The sequence below is a fragment of the Alternaria hordeiaustralica genome, assembly GCF_023758085.1.
Source record: "Alternaria hordeiaustralica strain BMP 2776 chromosome Unknown scaffold_23, whole genome shotgun sequence".
NCBI classification, from domain to species: Eukaryota; Fungi; Ascomycota; class Dothideomycetes; order Pleosporales; family Pleosporaceae; genus Alternaria; species Alternaria hordeiaustralica.
The window spans coordinates 127,237-143,951 of record NW_026056795.1 but is presented as its reverse complement, the minus strand read 5'-3'; the positions used below and the strand labels follow the sequence as shown (position 1 = coordinate 143,951).

The following is a 16,715-nucleotide window of genomic DNA, read 5'->3' as shown; positions in this document are numbered from 1 at the left end:
ATTCCTTCTTGGCAACAAACAGCACATTGGTGAGCCGTTGGTCACGACATCTTTGCTCGCAGTCACGAATCGGCGGTTTTCGCGGAGCAAGGAGTGGCTGGAGGTGTCAGCAGGAACGGACCGATGGTGATTGGTGGATGGGTGCAGCAGGGGAATGTGCAACCTCGCCGCGACTTCTCTTTCTGTGACTACGCAACGTCGCGATAATTGGCCACACTCGCGGTTCTCTTCCCCTGGTCGGCCTGGATAGGTCGCCTCCACAGCTTCTTCAATACTTCGTCTGCAACTCCTTGTCCTTTTGGGCGACTACCAATCCCTTTCGCCAGGTAGACAACGAGAATATCGGCATCGATGACTGTGGTCATCATTGCAGTGTCTCTGGGTATCATCATGGTAAGCTGATGTATGCTGCAGTCTCATACAAGCCATCACCCTCATCTTTTCCATGATATTAAATTTCATACTACAAATTTGCATTGTCTTCGAGAAAAGCTCTCGGAAGCTATGTTCAGAGAAAAACTATCTGAACTTAATCGCCATTCAAGCTACTTCAGCTCGTCCGGCTCGACAAAAAAGAAGAAGAAAAAGCGACCATAGCGCGGGCTCATACGTCCTCAGCTACAACATGGCTCTAGTTATTCCTCCTCCCATTACGATCGAAGTTGAAAAACTGGCGTCCACCACCACCGCCTCCTCCTCCACCGCCAGCACGACGCGAACTACCACCACCACCACCATAACCCTGCTGAGGAGCATACCGCTGCTGCGGCCTATACCCTTCATCCTCTGAATCCGACTCATCATCGTAGTAGCCCTGCCGACCCGAAGGTTGTTGACGACCACCATAGTCAAACATGCGGCCTGGACCTCCACCATGACCATACTGTCCACCAGCACGCGGGTCTTCGTATCCGCCTCCATACCGCGGATCTACATGACCGCCGCGGGTATCCTCGTCCATGTAGCGCTGTTGGCCGTAGGTAGGCTGTTCTTGGGCGCGGCTCACACCAGGAGTGCGTGACTGGCGGAAGGGGTTGTCTGCGCGTGAGAGACCGGAGAACATGAGGCCGCGACCACTACTACCACGCGGGGCTGATTCATGATCACCGCCGCCCATGCCGCTCATAGGACCGCCGCCACCACCACCCCGGCTGCCAGCGTAGTCACCGAAGGGCTCGTGGTGCTCTTGATACTGTTGGCCTTCAGGGCGCGAGGAGTCGAAGGTAGAGGAGAATGAGTAGCCGCCTTGACGCGGGTTTCCGCCGCCCATAGGACCACCACCGCCGCGACCCATCATGGGAGGGGGGCCACCTCCCATCATTCCTCCCATACCGCCCATTGGACCGCCGAAGGGGCCGCCCATGCCGCCGAAGGGGCCGCCCATGCCGCCGAAGAAATCGTCGCCGCCTCCTGAGTTGCCGAAGGGATTCATGTTGTTGAGTGTTGTAGGAGTGTAGGGGTGTAGTCGTTGGTTGTGAGTTGAGATTGTGAGTTGGGTGCGTGGATGAGGAGGGTTTGGGAGGAGACGGGAGGCACATGATATAGTCAGCGGGCCCTGGGTGAAAGTGTCTTGTCATAAAGTTTGACATAGAGAGTGAACATGCTGATGTTTGTAGTGTGAGCGAATGTCGTTGGTGGTGGAAAGGTCGAGTTTTGGCAGGAAGAGAATGCGTAGGGTGAAAGCTTGGCCAGTATAGGTGAAGGATAAGGCTACTGATCTACGAAGGGTCTGGAGCATTTGACCACATCAGATTAGCAGGTACCTATCCGTAAGTTCAATCGCGACCGGAAGAAGGCACATCAAAGACAAAGTATTGGTGAAGAAGTCTTTTATTCACTCTCCATCCTCCTTTACTATATCTCCATATGTAACTAAAAAAGGGTATATACATTGTTGGTGTGGTAAGTAATGTAAAAAATGGACCAGCCTTTATAATTCTCGCGCTTTTTGCAACCAACCTCAATCGGCTATGTACTGTTCACTGTTGTGTTTGTTGTTCTTCGTGTTGCGTCATGATGAGGCGCTTAGCTGAAGAACTTGAGGGCGCGCCTGAACCTGTTGCCGCCACGGTTACCTTGGCCGCCGAAGCCGCCCTGACCCTGGCCCTGGCCTTGGTTTTGGCGTCCGTTGCCTTGACCTTGGCCTTGACCCTGACCGTTCTGACCTTGGCCTTGGCCTTGGTTCTGCTGGCCCTGGCCCTGGTTCTGTCCTTGACCCTGGCCCTGCTGGCCCTGGCCTTGGTTGCCGTTGTTCTGGTTACCGCCGTTGTTGCCACCGTTGTTACCGTTGCCAGCGTTGGGAGCTTGAGTAGCGTCAGGAATAAGAGCTGAGAGAAACGTTAGCATGAACTCCATGGAAGTAGAGACGTGACGGATGAGAAAGCAACGCACCGGAAATGGCACTGGCACCCTCGTTGCCACCCGCAGCACCAGCAGCCTGGTTCGCCGCGATAGCAGCAGGAAGATCCTTCTTGTTTTGCAAAATCTGTGCAGAGATACCCTCAAGTGTCTGAGCAGTGTCGACAGCTAGCGGCAGTGAGTATGGATACAGGATAGGGCAGACGCTTCGCAATGATAAAAGAAAAAGTGGAACTTACCAGAAGCAGCCTCGTCGGTGCGACCTTGTCCGTCGGTTTGCTGGACGGCGAAGCATCCACCAAAGGGACCGGCGATAGCGTTGTTGCGGCATCGGATGGTGCAGATGTTTCCAGTGGAAGCACCGAGGCAGTTGAAGTTGTCAGGCATCTGGACGTTGATGACAAAGTCCTTCTCCTTGGCCTGGGAGAGACCGAAAGAACCAGGGATGTTGTTGGACACCTTCAGGGGGGTGAAGGTGGTGACGGCGTTGCTAGTCTCGTCCATGTCGCACTCGAATGGGCCGGCACCATCAGCGTTGACTTGGTGGATGGTGACAGCCAGCATGGAGCCGCCAGAAACCTGAGCCATACGACCAGCAGCAAGCTCGTTCTCGGTCTGCTCGCCGATGTCGATGTTACCAGCGATCTCAGTCCTTCCGCAGGCGTTGACGATGTTCTGCTTGATCTCTGAGTCGCGGATGATGGTAGCATCCTGCTGGCAAGGAGAGATGGTCGTGCAGTTGCGAGCAATAGCAGGGTCAACGAGGAAACCTTGACTCTCACCAGAGTCTCCAACGGCGGCCAAGATAGCTGCGTGCGAGTGCACGGTGGTGAAGAGAGCGGCAAGCGCAACGGAAGAGGCAGCGAAGTACATAGTGATTGGAGTTAAAATAAAGTTGGCGCTCAGCGCTGAGAATAGAATAGAATGTGGAGTAAAGAAGGACTAGCGTCGAGCTGTGAAGAAGTGAAGACCGTTGATGGAGATAGATTACCAGCAGTGGAACGGATGGTAATCTATATACCATCCTCCATGACCAGTCGAACCACCACATCGTGAAATCCCTTACTCGACATCCATGGTGGTGTCCACTTGCATGAGACGTGCTTCGGTATAGGTCAAGGGTTTGGTGTATGGTCGTGCTGGCCTAGGCGCCTGAGTAGAGACTTGGCAATGAAAGAGTGGAGTACGGAATACCGCCAAGTGAGGAATAAGCACCCTGGATAGACTTCGCAGGAGCTTGTGGTACCTCCTCGACGGGAACACCTAGCCTGTCATGGACGTAGAGGCGTTGTGGTGAGGCTGCTCCACAGGCTTAAAACTTCGAGAACCTGGACCAGATCATGCCCTCCGTCACTTAGCGCTCATTGAACCAGCAATTCAGCCTCCGTTTTGCCGTAGTACGCTAGCGATGAGGCGTGGGAGGTTTCGACGACCGTAAAGTCAAGTTTCGAATCAGAACGTCGCACGCCACATGCAAACACGACGGCTTGGCACAGTGCCATGCCGTATGTCCGGCTCAATTCCGGAAACTATGCTCGTGCGAAGGAACAGCAGATGGTGAGTGGCGGTCCCATGAAGTGCGAAGAGCCTCGGGATGTTGGTGTTTCGAGATCAGGCGCCCGTTAAAGTGGACCTTCCCGTTACATGCCTGTGGGGCCACCCGTTGGAGCAGGAACGCCGCGCTTTCGGCAGATAGGCTCACAGTCTCTCGCGTAGAGTCGCCTGTTGGTCGCAGTCGACAATGCCTAAGCAAAGGGGCTCGATGTCGCGATAGCGCAGGCGCAGGAATTGCACCTGTCATCTCCGCACTCCTGAGGCATTCCTGTCGCGCATCATGCCGGACTTCCGGACTCAACGATGCAGCGAGCAGTGTAGTAAGCGATCGTGTTGTGGAGGCAATGGTTGTGAGCATTGCTTCTTCTTCGTTGGTATCGCTGTCATCCGCCCGAAGTGTTGCACCTTCTCTTCAAAGCCAGGTTGGCTGCAGCGATGACACTCCTGCAGGGCTCACACTTTCACCATGCAGCAAGTCCACTCTTCCGAGATGGCTTGAAGGTACTGCTGTGATCCTTATCCGTCTTGAGATAGCGCATTGACTGAGGTTATAAGTTTTGGACTGAGAGCATCCTTTGTGTCAAGTCTTGTGGCTTCGGAAGCCCTTTCGTCTGACCAAGTGACAGACTCGATGGAGAAGGACTAGAAGGCATAGCCTGTCGCCGCGGATAACAGGTTCCTGCGTATTCGATAGCAGCAATCATTGACAGATTCAATTGCGGGCCTGCCCAGTATTTCTTGAAATGACAAGGTGCTCTGAGTATCATGAACAGTAATGCTATTATTGAGACATGCTGTCAGTGGAAATCAAATGGCGCGTGACTCGTCATGTCCCGGTTGAAGATAGCGTAAACCACGGTGGTATCCTGAGGATATTCTGGGCGGAGCCTGCTTCCATCGCAGCAAGTAGTGAAAAGGTCGTGTAATAGACATGGTCGGCTTGTAGCAGTCGATCATTCTCCCCCGCGGCGGCGAGTCCTTGTCTAGTCGCCGAACAATCACCGGCAGCCTTACAACAATCAGACCACTTTCATCATCCATCGCTCAGAAAACTTGCGAGCTGTCGCAAAGCCGCCACAAGCTTCCACACACACCAATTCCCTTCTCAGACCGATAATACACAACGCATCATGAACACAGTAAGCTCCACGTACACTTCCCACCCTGTCATCAGCACTAACAGTCGAACAGGTCAAATCAGTATAGTACGTCACACCTCTCGCAGACACCCACAAGTCCACCCACCCCATACGTGCCAAACCCCAACACCATCCCACCAAAAGCTCAAATGAATCCACCCTAACCCCTCTCACAGCTACGGCTGGGCGACCCTAATAGTAGCAGGCGGCGGCGCCTACTTCTTCGCCAAACGCAGCATAAACGCAGACCGCGCCGCAAAAGCCGAAGCCGACCGCCAAAAACGCATCCGCCTCTATGAACTCGAGCACGGCTTACAAAACTCCGCTCCTACCACCACACCGCTGAACCCAACCGCGAAACCAGGATCCACACAGGCGGCGCCGCAGAGCGTGACGAGCGAAGTGGGCAGACTGCGAGCGGAGGGAGGAGGGAATGGTAGTATGGGAGGTGAGGGCAACCCGAGTATGCAGGCTAGTCAGGATCCGGCGCCGACGAGACATGCGCCTGAGAGTGAGGGGCAGAGGGTGGGCGAGAAGAGCAAGTATGAGGCTCCTGAGGTGTATCGGAGTCGGAAGGGGGATCGCTTCTCATGAGTTACGACGGAAGAGCATGTTGTGAGCATTGACGGTACAGCGGAAGGACGAAGCACCTATCGAAGTGGGTTCACGTATGAATGAGGCATCAACGGCGTTATGGCACGGAAGATCCCACTCTTTGTATTATCGTACACCAGCAGGTTGGCGACTCCAATGCCCCAGCTCCAAGCTATGCTAAACTAAATAAATCATTCAAAACGCCCACGCGATATATCAGGGTATAAAGCGATATGTTGCCGTCCCACGTCTCTGTACATCATACGCCATGAGGATTTACTGCGCAAACATGCCGCTTCGGCTGTCTCTCCGCTTCTCGTACAGCCATTTGCTGTTCAGTCCGACACTCGCTTTGCCAGTAGAGGGCGTAGGGGTGCCCGGTGCCGTCATGCTGCTTGAGCTGTCACCGAACAAGCTACTGCTCATCGAACTGCCACCATAGCTCAACCGCTTCGTCGCAGAAGACCCGCTCATTGATCTCTGGAAGTTTCCTCCATTGTTTGGTGAGAAAGGTGAGCCCGAGCCAGACCTTCCGAAGTTCGGCGACCCGGAGCCGTATTCTTGATTGCTGAAGCTGTTGCTGCGCGGTGTTGATCGCTGGTATCGGGGAGGCGTGACATAGTTGGGCGATGCAAATGCAGAGCCTGGCGATTGGGGCGCCTGGACGCCAGCCTTCAAGCCCATGGAGGCGCGCTGGGAAGGGGTGAGAGGTATGTCGGCGATCTCGTCGGGGTAGTAGCGACGGATCAGAGGGAGGAACGCGATGACGATGTTTGCGGCGAATACGATGCGGACGAGGAGGACGGCCCATGCGCTATAGGGAACAGCTTTTACGACAGCGTTGATCGGTGTTCTGTTGGATGTTAGCATGATCCACGATAACATTTCGTGAGGAACCTACGCAGCGTATTCCAGTAGCTTCACCTTCTCAGTCACTCTAGTACCATATACCGAGAGAAACAGGAAGCCGGCATTCAGGACGATGGCCCTGACGTTGCGCTCATCAAACGTGGTAGCGTACTGCCGGCGCGCAATCTCGTCAAACTTGGGATGTCGCCAGGATCCATTGGGCGTGTATGGCTGTTCTGTCTGGGCAGATGGTGTCGCGGCCTTTTGCGGAGTCGCAGGCTGCGCGTATCGGGCTACCGACATGTTGTGTGAAGCTTTTAGCTACTCGCGTTGATTGTTTGTTTGGCCGAAAGGGAGTCGCAAGAGATGGGCTGGCTCGCGTGTCGGACTACACTTTCACTGATGCTGCTGGGTTAGTAGTTAGTCTCGGATAGCGTCGCGCGGCTACAGGCACATTCTGTCTGCCACAGGGTGCCGCGATGGTGAAGGTCAGAGTGGTTGTACAGCAACCATGTTTTGGCAAGGGCGATCGGAGGACGGACATGCGAGCCGACAGGGGTCCCTTCACTAGCGGACCAATTCACCCCCGCCGTCATCCCGCAGCTGCCAGCCAACCCTCCAACTTCACTTCACTCATGCGACTTCAGCCATGGCGGGAACTCTAGAGCAGCTTGATCAGACCATCGGGGAGGTCCTCGCCGGCTGGAACTTTGTCAGCACCCTCATCGCCTTCACCATCGTCGGCTTCCTGGCCTGGATCATCTATGACAGCGCCGATGCCGACACACACCCGCTGCTGCTCGCCAGACAGGCGGTAGCTTCGTATGTCAGGCAGCCGGGAGAGTCTGCTGTCTTCCGCTCTCCCGAAACTCCTCATGGCTGTATGAGCACCCCACCATATGTTTGCAGCCGTTCCAGCTAACATGCAGCAGATCCTCTCCGCACCGGTCTTGCCGTAAGACCCCCAGGCGCTCCTATGTACTCGGCCGGCAAAGATGGAGATCTTCGCGATATCTGGCGACGTGTCACGGGCGAGATCCCTCTCGAGAAGGGCGCAAAGTCTAGCGGCACTGCAAACATCATGACGGTCTTTGGAAAGGAAGGCGTCACCGAGCACAAAGTTGAAGACGTTACTAAGGAGATTGCTATCCTCGGAAAGCATCTACAGGATCGCGGTGCTAAGAGAGTGGCCATCTACCTCCCCAACAGTCTCGAGTTCCTCTCTGCACTCTTTGCGGGTGCCTTCTTCGACTTCACGCCTATCTTGATCCCATACAACCAGCCACACGAGACCCTTGCCGAACTCCTCCTTCAAACGAAAGCCGATGCCCTCATCGCCGAGGCAGGCTCTGTGCCTCTTGCCGAACTCAGTCAGGGCGTGTCCGGCCTGCGCTCCATCGTCTGGACTGTAGAGAAAACAAGCAGGCACATGGACTGGAGCGAGGTACCCGAAGGCATCGGCGGAAAGATTGATGTTGCTGTTTGGCACGAGCTTGTACAGGAACAGAAGAATACCACTATACCACTGCCGTCGAACCCCGGCAAGCCTCGAAACGTTGTCTTCCTCTGGCAAGAAGCCGTTGGAAAGCCAGCAGAGGTTGTCGAATTCACGCAACAGGTACGTAGACCCATCATGTTGGCATATGCACGTACTGATGGAAACAGAATCTGACCGCCGCCATTGGTGCACTTGTCACGTCCCTTCCTGCCGCCCACCGTCTAAATGCCTCGGATACGTTCCTCCCCGCAGACGCCTTTACACACTCCTACTGTCTGTGCCTGACGCTGGTTGCTCTGTTTTCTCACGCGACAGTTGTCATTCAGTCGGTTGCCGGTCCGGGTGTCGATCTTGAGCTGGCTACACGCTCCATCGCTCCTACGGTCACAGTGATCTCAGCCGAAACAGCTGCGAAGCTTCACAACACCACCAAGACATCAGTAACGGGTGGACCTCAGAAGTTGGCCCACTATCTTGAGACGCGCATGTTGACTGCTGGCCGCCTGCCTACCGACAATCTCCTCACAAAGCTCAATGCGCCCAAGAGGGCGGCTGTCGGCACAACACCTGGAAAGCTGCGCTTGGTCTTTGTGTCTGAACGACAAGGCCTCAACACGCCACCACTTAGCTCAGAGGACCTCTCCGATCTACGTATCTTCACCAAAGCGCGTGTCGTATACGCTCTGACTACAGCCAAGGTAGCGGGAGCCGTTGCGCAAACCAACATCTACGACTACCGGAGGGAGACAGCATCGAACAAGCACAGCCACTTCGGTGTGCCCCTCAGCTGCGTGGAGATCAAGTTGAAAGATACACCACATCTCAAGACAACTGACGATCAGACCGCAGGTGAGTTAGTCGTCACTGGCTCGTCGGTTGTGGGTGGTGAGGTCCACCTAGGCGTGAATGCGACCATCCGAGAGGACCATACTCTGGCGTATGTGTAGCTAGCGCATTGAGCAAAACGCGATGAACTTGGCCATACTTGCCTTCACGAAGCTTCTTCTACATGACCCCCATTCAATCTGCCGCTCAAGGCTCTTGACATGTGCTCAGCTCAATGACACTTCTCGTATGCACGAGATTACGCGACTGACCCAGGAATCCAGGCCAGCTTGTGCAGTAGTCGGCAACGACGTGCATGCGCCCCAAGTACCGAGACACGCTGATTTTCCCCTCCTCCACAAAGCTCTCCAAACGCTTGCACCCTTAGTAGGTACTACGATACACTATATCACTCTTTTAGTGTTGATTAGAGCCGTCACGTATATGTGTATCGGTGGAGGAGGCATCGTACCTATCGCGTCGCGTGGGGATCATCTCTCTGGGGTAATTTCAGCCGAAGCGCCACCGAGCGGCGCCTTCGCTAAGACCGAACCGACTGGGGTGCTTATCTGCACCTGCACCACCGTCGAATGACAGCCGGCCCCATCTAGCAACGGTCGCATTTCCCAAGGACCGAGACCTTGGGTACAGCCACTAACCATCATGACAAGCTGTGTGAGTGGTTGTTTGTTGAGCAAAAGGCTGCGAGGAAAGGCTCAGGGCGTTCGTCTAGTCCAGCTGAGTCTCGATCCATGTCTCTAGACGAAGTGTTGACATGGTCGGCTCGTGGCGCTTATCTTATCGTCGCCTTGCCAGAGATATAGACGTAACGTCAATCCTGGGCGCCCGCTGTTCGGAGATCTGCACTGAGACTGTGCGTGCTGCTAGAGGATAAGAAGGCGCTTGTGTCCGTCACGCGGAAAGACCCTCAAGGATAACAGGTCCTCCCATATTTACAGCCCTTCCACGTTCTTGGTGGTTGGCACGGTAGGCTTCAGGATGCCGTTGATCGAGAAGCCGCATTGGACGCTCAGGGTTGAGCAACCCAAGAGCACGTTTGCGGAAGGCAATGCGCGATGGTAGGTTCGCATTGAGACGGAGATGCGCGATGATGAAGTTTTTGTACTGACTGACGGTATACAGGACGAACAAAGATCTTGACCCTGTTCCGAGGCATGGTAGAAAGTGGGGTGTGACCAGCTTCATCTCGTATTGGGTGTCGGATGCATTCAAGTACGCCTTTACCAAACTCTTGACATCAACGAAGTAAGAAATGCTAACATAAACTCAGCGCCGCAACATGGCAATTCGCATCCAGTATCATCGCAATCGGTACATCCACCACTTTCCCACCAAATACAATCTGAATCAACTAACACCACCACAAGGTCTCACCTGGCGCGAATCCCTGGGCATAGTCGCCCTGGCCTTCTTCATAATCTCCTTCGTCATCGCCCTAAACGGCGCAATCGGCGTCCTCCACCACGTCCCCTTCCCCGTCATCGCCCGCGCCTCCTGGGGTTTCTGGGGCTCCTACATCGCCATCGTCTCCCGCGCCATCCTGGCCATCTTCTGGTTCGCCATCCAAAACATGAACGGCGCGAATTCCGTGCGCGTCATGATCGGCGCCATCTGGCCCTCTTTCCTCACACTGGAGAATGGTATCCCCGAGAGCCAAGGCATCGATACAGCGACCATGATCAGTTTCTTCATCTTCTGGCTAGGCAGCGTGCCGTTTTTGATTATGCATCCTAATGAGTTGAGGTGGCTGTTCATGGCTAAGAGTATTATTGTGCCGATTGCGTGGATTGCGATTCTGATCTGGGCGTTTGTGAGTACGGATGGTGGGGGCGAGATGTGGAATCAGAAGGCTACGTTGACGGGGAGTGCGTATTCGTGGGGGTTCTTGTCGAGTTTGACGAGTGTTATTGGGAATTATGCTACGTTGTCTGTGAACCAGGTAAGTTCTCTTAACCCTCCATGGCTTCCGTTGCAAACTCGGCTGGAGATCTAGACTCATACTCACGACGACTATAGTCCGACTTCTCCCGCTACTCCCGCGTCTCCGTAAAATGGCAATGCATCTACGTGCCCTTCCTCCCCATAGTCTTCACCTTCATCGCCTTCATCGGTGTAGCCGCCACCTCCGCCGGCGCCGTCAAATACGGTACTCTGGACTGGGACCCCATGGCCCTCATCGCCCACTGGGACAACCGCGCCGCCCGCTTCTTCGCCGCCTTCTCCTTCGCCCTCGCAGCCCTCGGTGTCAACATCTCCGCCAACTCGCTCTCCGCTGCCAACGACCTGACCGCCCTGTTTCCCCGCTACGTCAACATCCGCCGCGGCCAGCTGCTCTGCGCGGTGCTCTGCTGGGCGCTTGTTCCCTGGAAGATTCTTGCATCCGCGGGTAGTTTCCTCAACTTCATGGCTGCTTATGCGATTTTCCTGGGGCCGATCGCGGCGATTATGGTTGTGGATTTTTGGGTTGTGCATCGTGGGAAGTATGATACGTTGGCTTTGTACCAGTATCATGGTATCTACAAGTACACCGCCGGTTGCAACTGGCGTGCTATTGTCGCTTTTCTCGTTGGCGTTGCGCCGAATATGCCGGGCTTCATTCAGTCTATCAATCCGGCCATTGATGCGGGTGTCGGTGCTAGGCCGTACAGTTTTGGTTGGTTACTAGGGTTTACGGCGACGGCACTGGTGTATGGGCTGTTGGAGATGGTTGTTGCGCCGCCGAAGGAGACGTTTATCGACAGGGCGGTGTATCCGGATGAGATTTACGATGAAGCGGGTGTGGTGGATGAGGGGATTAGTGTGGGGAGTGGAGAGCAAGGGAGTGCGGAGAAGACGGGATGGAAGGCGAAGATGACGAGGATGTTGTAGATGGTAGCATGAGTTCTTGAAGATCTAGGCATGGGGAGATTACGTCTGGTTTTGCAAAGATATATCTAAGCGTTGTGAGATACGTTCTTTCGATCTTCAATACGTTCTTTTTCTAGGCAGAGGCAAAGTGAGTGAAAGACCACATGTAAACGTATTCGATGGATTACAATGAGGATATGTAAAGGGAAAGAGCGTTACTTCGTCTACGAAATTATACTGACACGACCATATAACCCCTGATTCACGACTAATTTTCCAGCCAGGACATCAGGCAATATGCATCTCAAATCCCTCTCCCCCATCGTCTCACAACCCCACAACAACCCCCACCCCCACCCCCACAAGCGCAACCAAACTCCCCATCCCCACCGTCGCCCTCTCCTTTGCTCCACTCCCCGCGTCCCCAGTATCACTCACACCCGCACTCCCACTCGCAGCATTAACCTGCAACCCATACGCCGTCGTCGTAACCAGGCTCCCACTGACCATCGTAGTAACAACACTCGTCGCCGTCGTACTAGCCTCGCACCCACTCCAGCTGGTCCAGGGCGCAGAACTACTCCACGGTCCCGCTGTCCAGCCAGGCCAGTCAGATGGTGGACATGCGCTGCCGTCCCACCATGCGGTCCAGGGGCCTGATCGCCAGTCTGAACGTGTGGACCAGTCGCTGTAGGGACCGAAGTTGGAGGCGCCGAAGGGGCCGGGACCGTCTGGGCCTAGGGGATGGGTGTTAGTAGGGGTTTAGTTTAGTTTGGGGAGGGATTAGGAGGGAGAGTATTTACCTCCCCAGTGTCTTCCCGGGCCTCCTGGGCCATGTGGTCCACCTGGACCCCAGGGTCCTTGTCCCGGTCCGTAACTACCAGTTGGCCAGGGTGCGGCAGTCAGAGTCGATGGGATCTTTCCGGCTGAGAGGAGGGATTCATAGATTGAAGACCATTTTCCTGGATCGGAGGATGCCCATGGTGGACCGGAGCCATACCATGGATCAGTTGATGTAGGGGCTGGTGTAATGCTTTGACCGAGAACAGGCGCGATGAGCGCTGTGATGGTTGTGAAAGTGAACTTCATGTTGGTAGGTAGTATTGGCGTCGTGGTGTTTGTTTCTGATTTGGAAGAACGTTTGTTGTTATATCGTGTAGATGTAACAACAATATATATGCAGTGCGTGACTTCGTGCAACGATACCCAGCCCTGTCAGTGTCGGTCGTGCCTGTGTATTGGAAACCCCAGAACAACGTTTTCCACACGCGAACACCGCAGCATACAAATACCCTTAGACACGACATACGCGGCCCACTCGTTCATTGGACGCCATCATAGCTTACCTACTACTCCGTCATAGAAACGCGTCCGGAGGGGGCCCGCGAGGCTCAGCTGAGGTTAGTCCACCTTACGCTGGATGGCAAAGAAGCGTAGGATCAGAGATGACAAGCAACAACGCTTACAAGCTTACGCGTCCGCGAGCGTATGCATGTATAGTCTCGGCAGTCGGACAAGTTACGCGAGAAGCGTCATTGGCATGGTGGTGATGCAGGGTCAGGCTTTCAGCCTTGTGGCATGCCGTAGCGGAGCGTAGTGGAGTTCGCAAACAGGCGATCAAAGCTTGACGATGAACTTGCATTGGTCGAACATGGGCAGTGCAATAGGTGATTGGGTAAGATGGGTATATCGAAAAATGGGCTTGTGACTATAAACAGAAAGGGCGGCGTGAGATGTGCTGCAGCGTGCTTTTTCGGAGAATGGAGGTGGGGAGAAAACGCGGAGAAACGTGCTGTGGTATTACCGCGCATGCATATGTCGGTTGTTGGAATTGCGTGCGTCTATCGCGTTGTCAAAGGAACGAGCTGGGAGTAGGATGGCTCTACACAATCAGGGAGCTGCAGCCATTGCGTTTGTTCCGCGTTCAGTTCGGCAGTGAAATATCGCAAGTTGAGGCTGCGCGGAGAGAACTACATCCAAACGTATGATGCAGAGACCCCGCTGTCGATCATCGGCGGAGACGGAGGCGCAAGCACCGACGAGACGCTCACTCTGACACCACCATCGCTAATCGATTACGCTCGAGTATGACTTGTGTGCGACAGTTTACGCGTCCAGTTGATATTGGAAATGAGTGATACACTGTCTCGTGATGCTGACTAATCTCTAGAGCTGCAAGACTTTCATGCATGTTGCCTTTGAACCATCGTCTCGTAATAATTGTGTCGCTTTTATTTCACGAGACAATCCTCAAAAATGATAAAGGTCAAAGTTAGGAATTTCAGCTGTTCGTGAAGTTACAAGTAAAAAAAGGCGGTCCGCGCAAGGAAGGCTATACTGCATAGAGGCATATTGTCCAATGTCGCATATGGGTTTTGGTACTAGCATGTCGTGTGCGCGCATGTCAGGCACAACACGTTGACGAATGTGCCAAGTCTATTGGTACTTCCCCAGACCCTGCGAGTCCTTACTCGTAGTCAGATGCCATCGTATCTCCTTCGTGAGACGCATTCAACGATGCAGTGCACATGGAATGCATGTTTCATAGTCGTATTGGTATATTCATCGCCAGCGCTCTCTTAGCACAACCTAGTTCACGTCGGGTAACCGCACAGCGATGTCGCCTGACTGTGTAATGTATCGTACCCAAGGTAGCGATGGGTATTGCAACTGCATATATGTTAGCTGCTGCATCTTCGACACTATGGATTGTACTCACCTTTGGCTCGATGATCTTCAGATACCGCACTTGAATACCTGATGTGGTAAAGTAAGGAATCTCGAACTTGACGTTGATGGGCCTCTTGGCCTTTCCGCCGCCAACACCACCCATGCTACCACCGAAGCCTCCCATCATACCGCCACCCTTCTCGTCATCACCGCGCACCGATGGCAGACCAAGTTCAGCGCGCATGAGGAACTCCTTGCCACCACCAAACTGCTTGATCTTCCACACTATGGAGGATGTCTCAGGCGCGTAGTGTACGGTGCCAATGTTTGTGCGGAAGCGAGGGGTGTCTGCGTCCTCGGGGACTGGAATCGAGATCTGGACGTTGTTGGCGGTGCTTCGTCGCTTAAACTGCGCTCGTGCCTGTGAAGTGTCAGTCTATTGAAATCTGGTAATACAGGGACCTGCCTACCTTCAGCATGTACTCAATCCGGCTGCCTGAATGGCTTTCGACTATGCACTCTACCCAGATGAGAGGCTTGACTTGTGTGTTCAGACGGTAACTCATCAGCTCGAACTCGCCGTCTGGTGGGATGAAGCTGATGGTCCTGTCGTTCTCGAATCTCGATAATCGCACGCATTGATGAAATTTGACATCCTCCATTTCAACAGCCTTTCCTCGTGTAGCCCTTCCGGTAGTCTCGAACATGGCTTTGTCGTTCAGACCCAGTCGCAACTCAGGCATACCCGACAGGTAGCACTTCATCTTGACAGCACCCAGAATCTCCGATCGTAGCACGCTGCCGGTCGCGGAAACAAGGAGGTTAAGCGATTCGATGACGTCGAGGAAGACTTCGTTCTTGCGGTATCGGATACCTTCGCTTCGCCAGCTGACGGCGTTTGTGACTGCGATGGGTGGACGTGCGATTTCGAGCTTGTGCGACTCTTGTGTGATGTATCTGCAGACTTGTTGTTATTATAGAGCCGTGGTACAGCTGTATGAAATGCATACTCTTGCAATATCTTTGTCTCTGTGGTTTGTGGGTAGCCAAAGTCCATCATCTCGTCTAGCAGTTCGTAGATAACGACAAAGTTGTCTCTTATGCTCTCTTCTTCGAGCTCTTTGAAGTATTCTGTAAAGACCTCGACGATCTTGTGGAGGAACAGAAGAATCTCGGCCGCATTGGTGTTGCGCTTGGTCAGGGCGAGGAGGTAGAGGTTGTTGTGGCGGATGTAGAGGTAGTTGATGCCTTCGCTGGAGAAGCATGGTGGGACTGCCGAGCTCTCGTCTTCGGCCTCGCTCAGTAGGATGGGGAATTTCTCGACGGCTGACATGGGGATGTCACCGCGGTAGTTGCGCGCCAGAAGGGTCTATGCGATGGTCAATAGGTAGCCCTCCCAGAGGCCTGACCGCCATACCTTGCCCTTCAGGTCGAGAAAAAACACCGCCGACGCCATGGTGAGAGATTGTGAATGGTATTAAGAAGAGGAAAAGAACAATCAGCTATCGGGTCATGGTGCGCAAGGAAAGGGCGATCGAGGGGTATACGTGCTATGTCCTGGTCGCGTCTCGGTGATGCCAGAGTAATTGCGGCTCTTCCCGCGCGCCAAGACTCCTCAACGCACTAGGCCCATACAGTCGCAACGCTGGTACTCATGCCTGGGTTCCTTCTATATTTCGGACATATCATCTTGATTCACGCTTCCTTACATTTCGAAAATTTGCATCCACTGCGCGTCCGTATTTAGCGACTGCGTTACAAACAGCCTTATCTGAGCCACATAACGCCCCCGCGGATTAGCGAATGTGAGGTAACACGATGGCCGTCCCTCAGGCTCAACGACTGCTTCGTCATCGGGTTTCCGCTCCATGCCGTCACAATGCCACTTTGCCATCTTTGCAGCGGTCTGACTTTCAGGAATCTCTATCCCCCGAACATCTATCGCCATGCCAATGATCCGGCCACACTGGAGGCGTCTGCCGCAGGCTGTCGTCTCTGCAAGATGCTGCACGGTTGCATCGATGACGCCAATGAACATGAAAGGCAACCGATATTACATTTTGAAGGCGCCACTGATCATATTATTCCTTCCCTCAAAGGTCGCAAAGTAAGTTCTGTAAAACTGCAAATTATCCCAGGCAGTTTGTATTCGTGGCAGCCGGAGATCAAGGGCACTTTATATGTGGGTATCTGGTTGAAGTCGAGATGGATGGCAGCTTGTTTGATTCTGTCGGTCGAGGAAGGTACTGAAGCATGCCGTTCTACCCGCTACTGTCTAACCACCTTCTCTAGGTGACGAGTTAGGCTCAGAGCCCATCCTGTCCGGTAAAGAACACTCCTTCATTGCCGGTCGCGCTCAA

At 54.0% G+C, this 16,715-nt stretch overlaps 6 protein-coding genes across 6 annotated transcripts; 2 read left to right on the top strand and 4 right to left on the bottom strand.

Moving 5' to 3' along the window:
• Positions 1–631: 631 nt before the first annotated feature.
• On the bottom strand, positions 632–1,432 carry J4E84_008673 (uncharacterized protein; the record flags this gene model as incomplete). Its single annotated transcript, XM_049391243.1, has 1 exon — positions 632–1,432. One exon carries the CDS (start codon positions 1,430–1,432, stop codon positions 632–634), a length of 801 nt encoding a protein of 266 aa, XP_049240945.1.
• A 593-nt stretch (positions 1,433–2,025) lies between these two features.
• J4E84_008672 (uncharacterized protein) lies at positions 2,026–3,231 on the bottom strand (the record flags this gene model as incomplete). The annotated part of the gene is made up of 3 exons (XM_049391242.1): positions 2,026–2,327; positions 2,392–2,526; positions 2,598–3,231. 3 exons carry the CDS (start codon positions 3,229–3,231, stop codon positions 2,026–2,028), a joined length of 1,071 nt encoding a protein of 356 aa, XP_049240944.1.
• Positions 3,232–5,042: 1,811 nt separating this feature from the next.
• On the top strand, positions 5,043–5,645 carry J4E84_008671 (uncharacterized protein; the record flags this gene model as incomplete). The annotated part of the gene is made up of 2 exons (XM_049391241.1): positions 5,043–5,062; positions 5,228–5,645. 2 exons carry the CDS (start codon positions 5,043–5,045, stop codon positions 5,643–5,645), a joined length of 438 nt encoding a protein of 145 aa, XP_049240943.1.
• Positions 5,646–5,921: 276 nt separating this feature from the next.
• J4E84_008670 (uncharacterized protein) lies at positions 5,922–6,797 on the bottom strand (the record flags this gene model as incomplete). The annotated part of the gene is made up of 2 exons (XM_049391240.1): positions 5,922–6,498; positions 6,547–6,797. The coding sequence occupies 2 exons, from the start codon at positions 6,795–6,797 to the stop codon at positions 5,922–5,924; spliced, it is 828 nt and encodes a 275-aa protein (XP_049240942.1).
• Positions 6,798–7,143: 346 nt separating this feature from the next.
• Positions 7,144–11,706, top strand: J4E84_008669 (uncharacterized protein; the record flags this gene model as incomplete). The annotated part of the gene is made up of 8 exons (XM_049391239.1): positions 7,144–7,375; positions 7,427–8,112; positions 8,160–8,929; positions 9,777–9,896; positions 9,961–10,050; positions 10,109–10,149; positions 10,206–10,777; positions 10,855–11,706. The coding sequence occupies 8 exons, from the start codon at positions 7,144–7,146 to the stop codon at positions 11,704–11,706; spliced, it is 3,363 nt and encodes a 1,120-aa protein (XP_049240941.1).
• A 2,568-nt stretch (positions 11,707–14,274) lies between these two features.
• APM1 (AP-1 complex subunit mu-1-like) lies at positions 14,275–15,811 on the bottom strand (the record flags this gene model as incomplete). The annotated part of the gene is made up of 5 exons (XM_049391238.1): positions 14,275–14,355; positions 14,405–14,776; positions 14,826–15,312; positions 15,366–15,724; positions 15,773–15,811. The coding sequence occupies 5 exons, from the start codon at positions 15,809–15,811 to the stop codon at positions 14,275–14,277; spliced, it is 1,338 nt and encodes a 445-aa protein (XP_049240940.1).
• Positions 15,812–16,715: the final 904 nt, after the last annotated feature.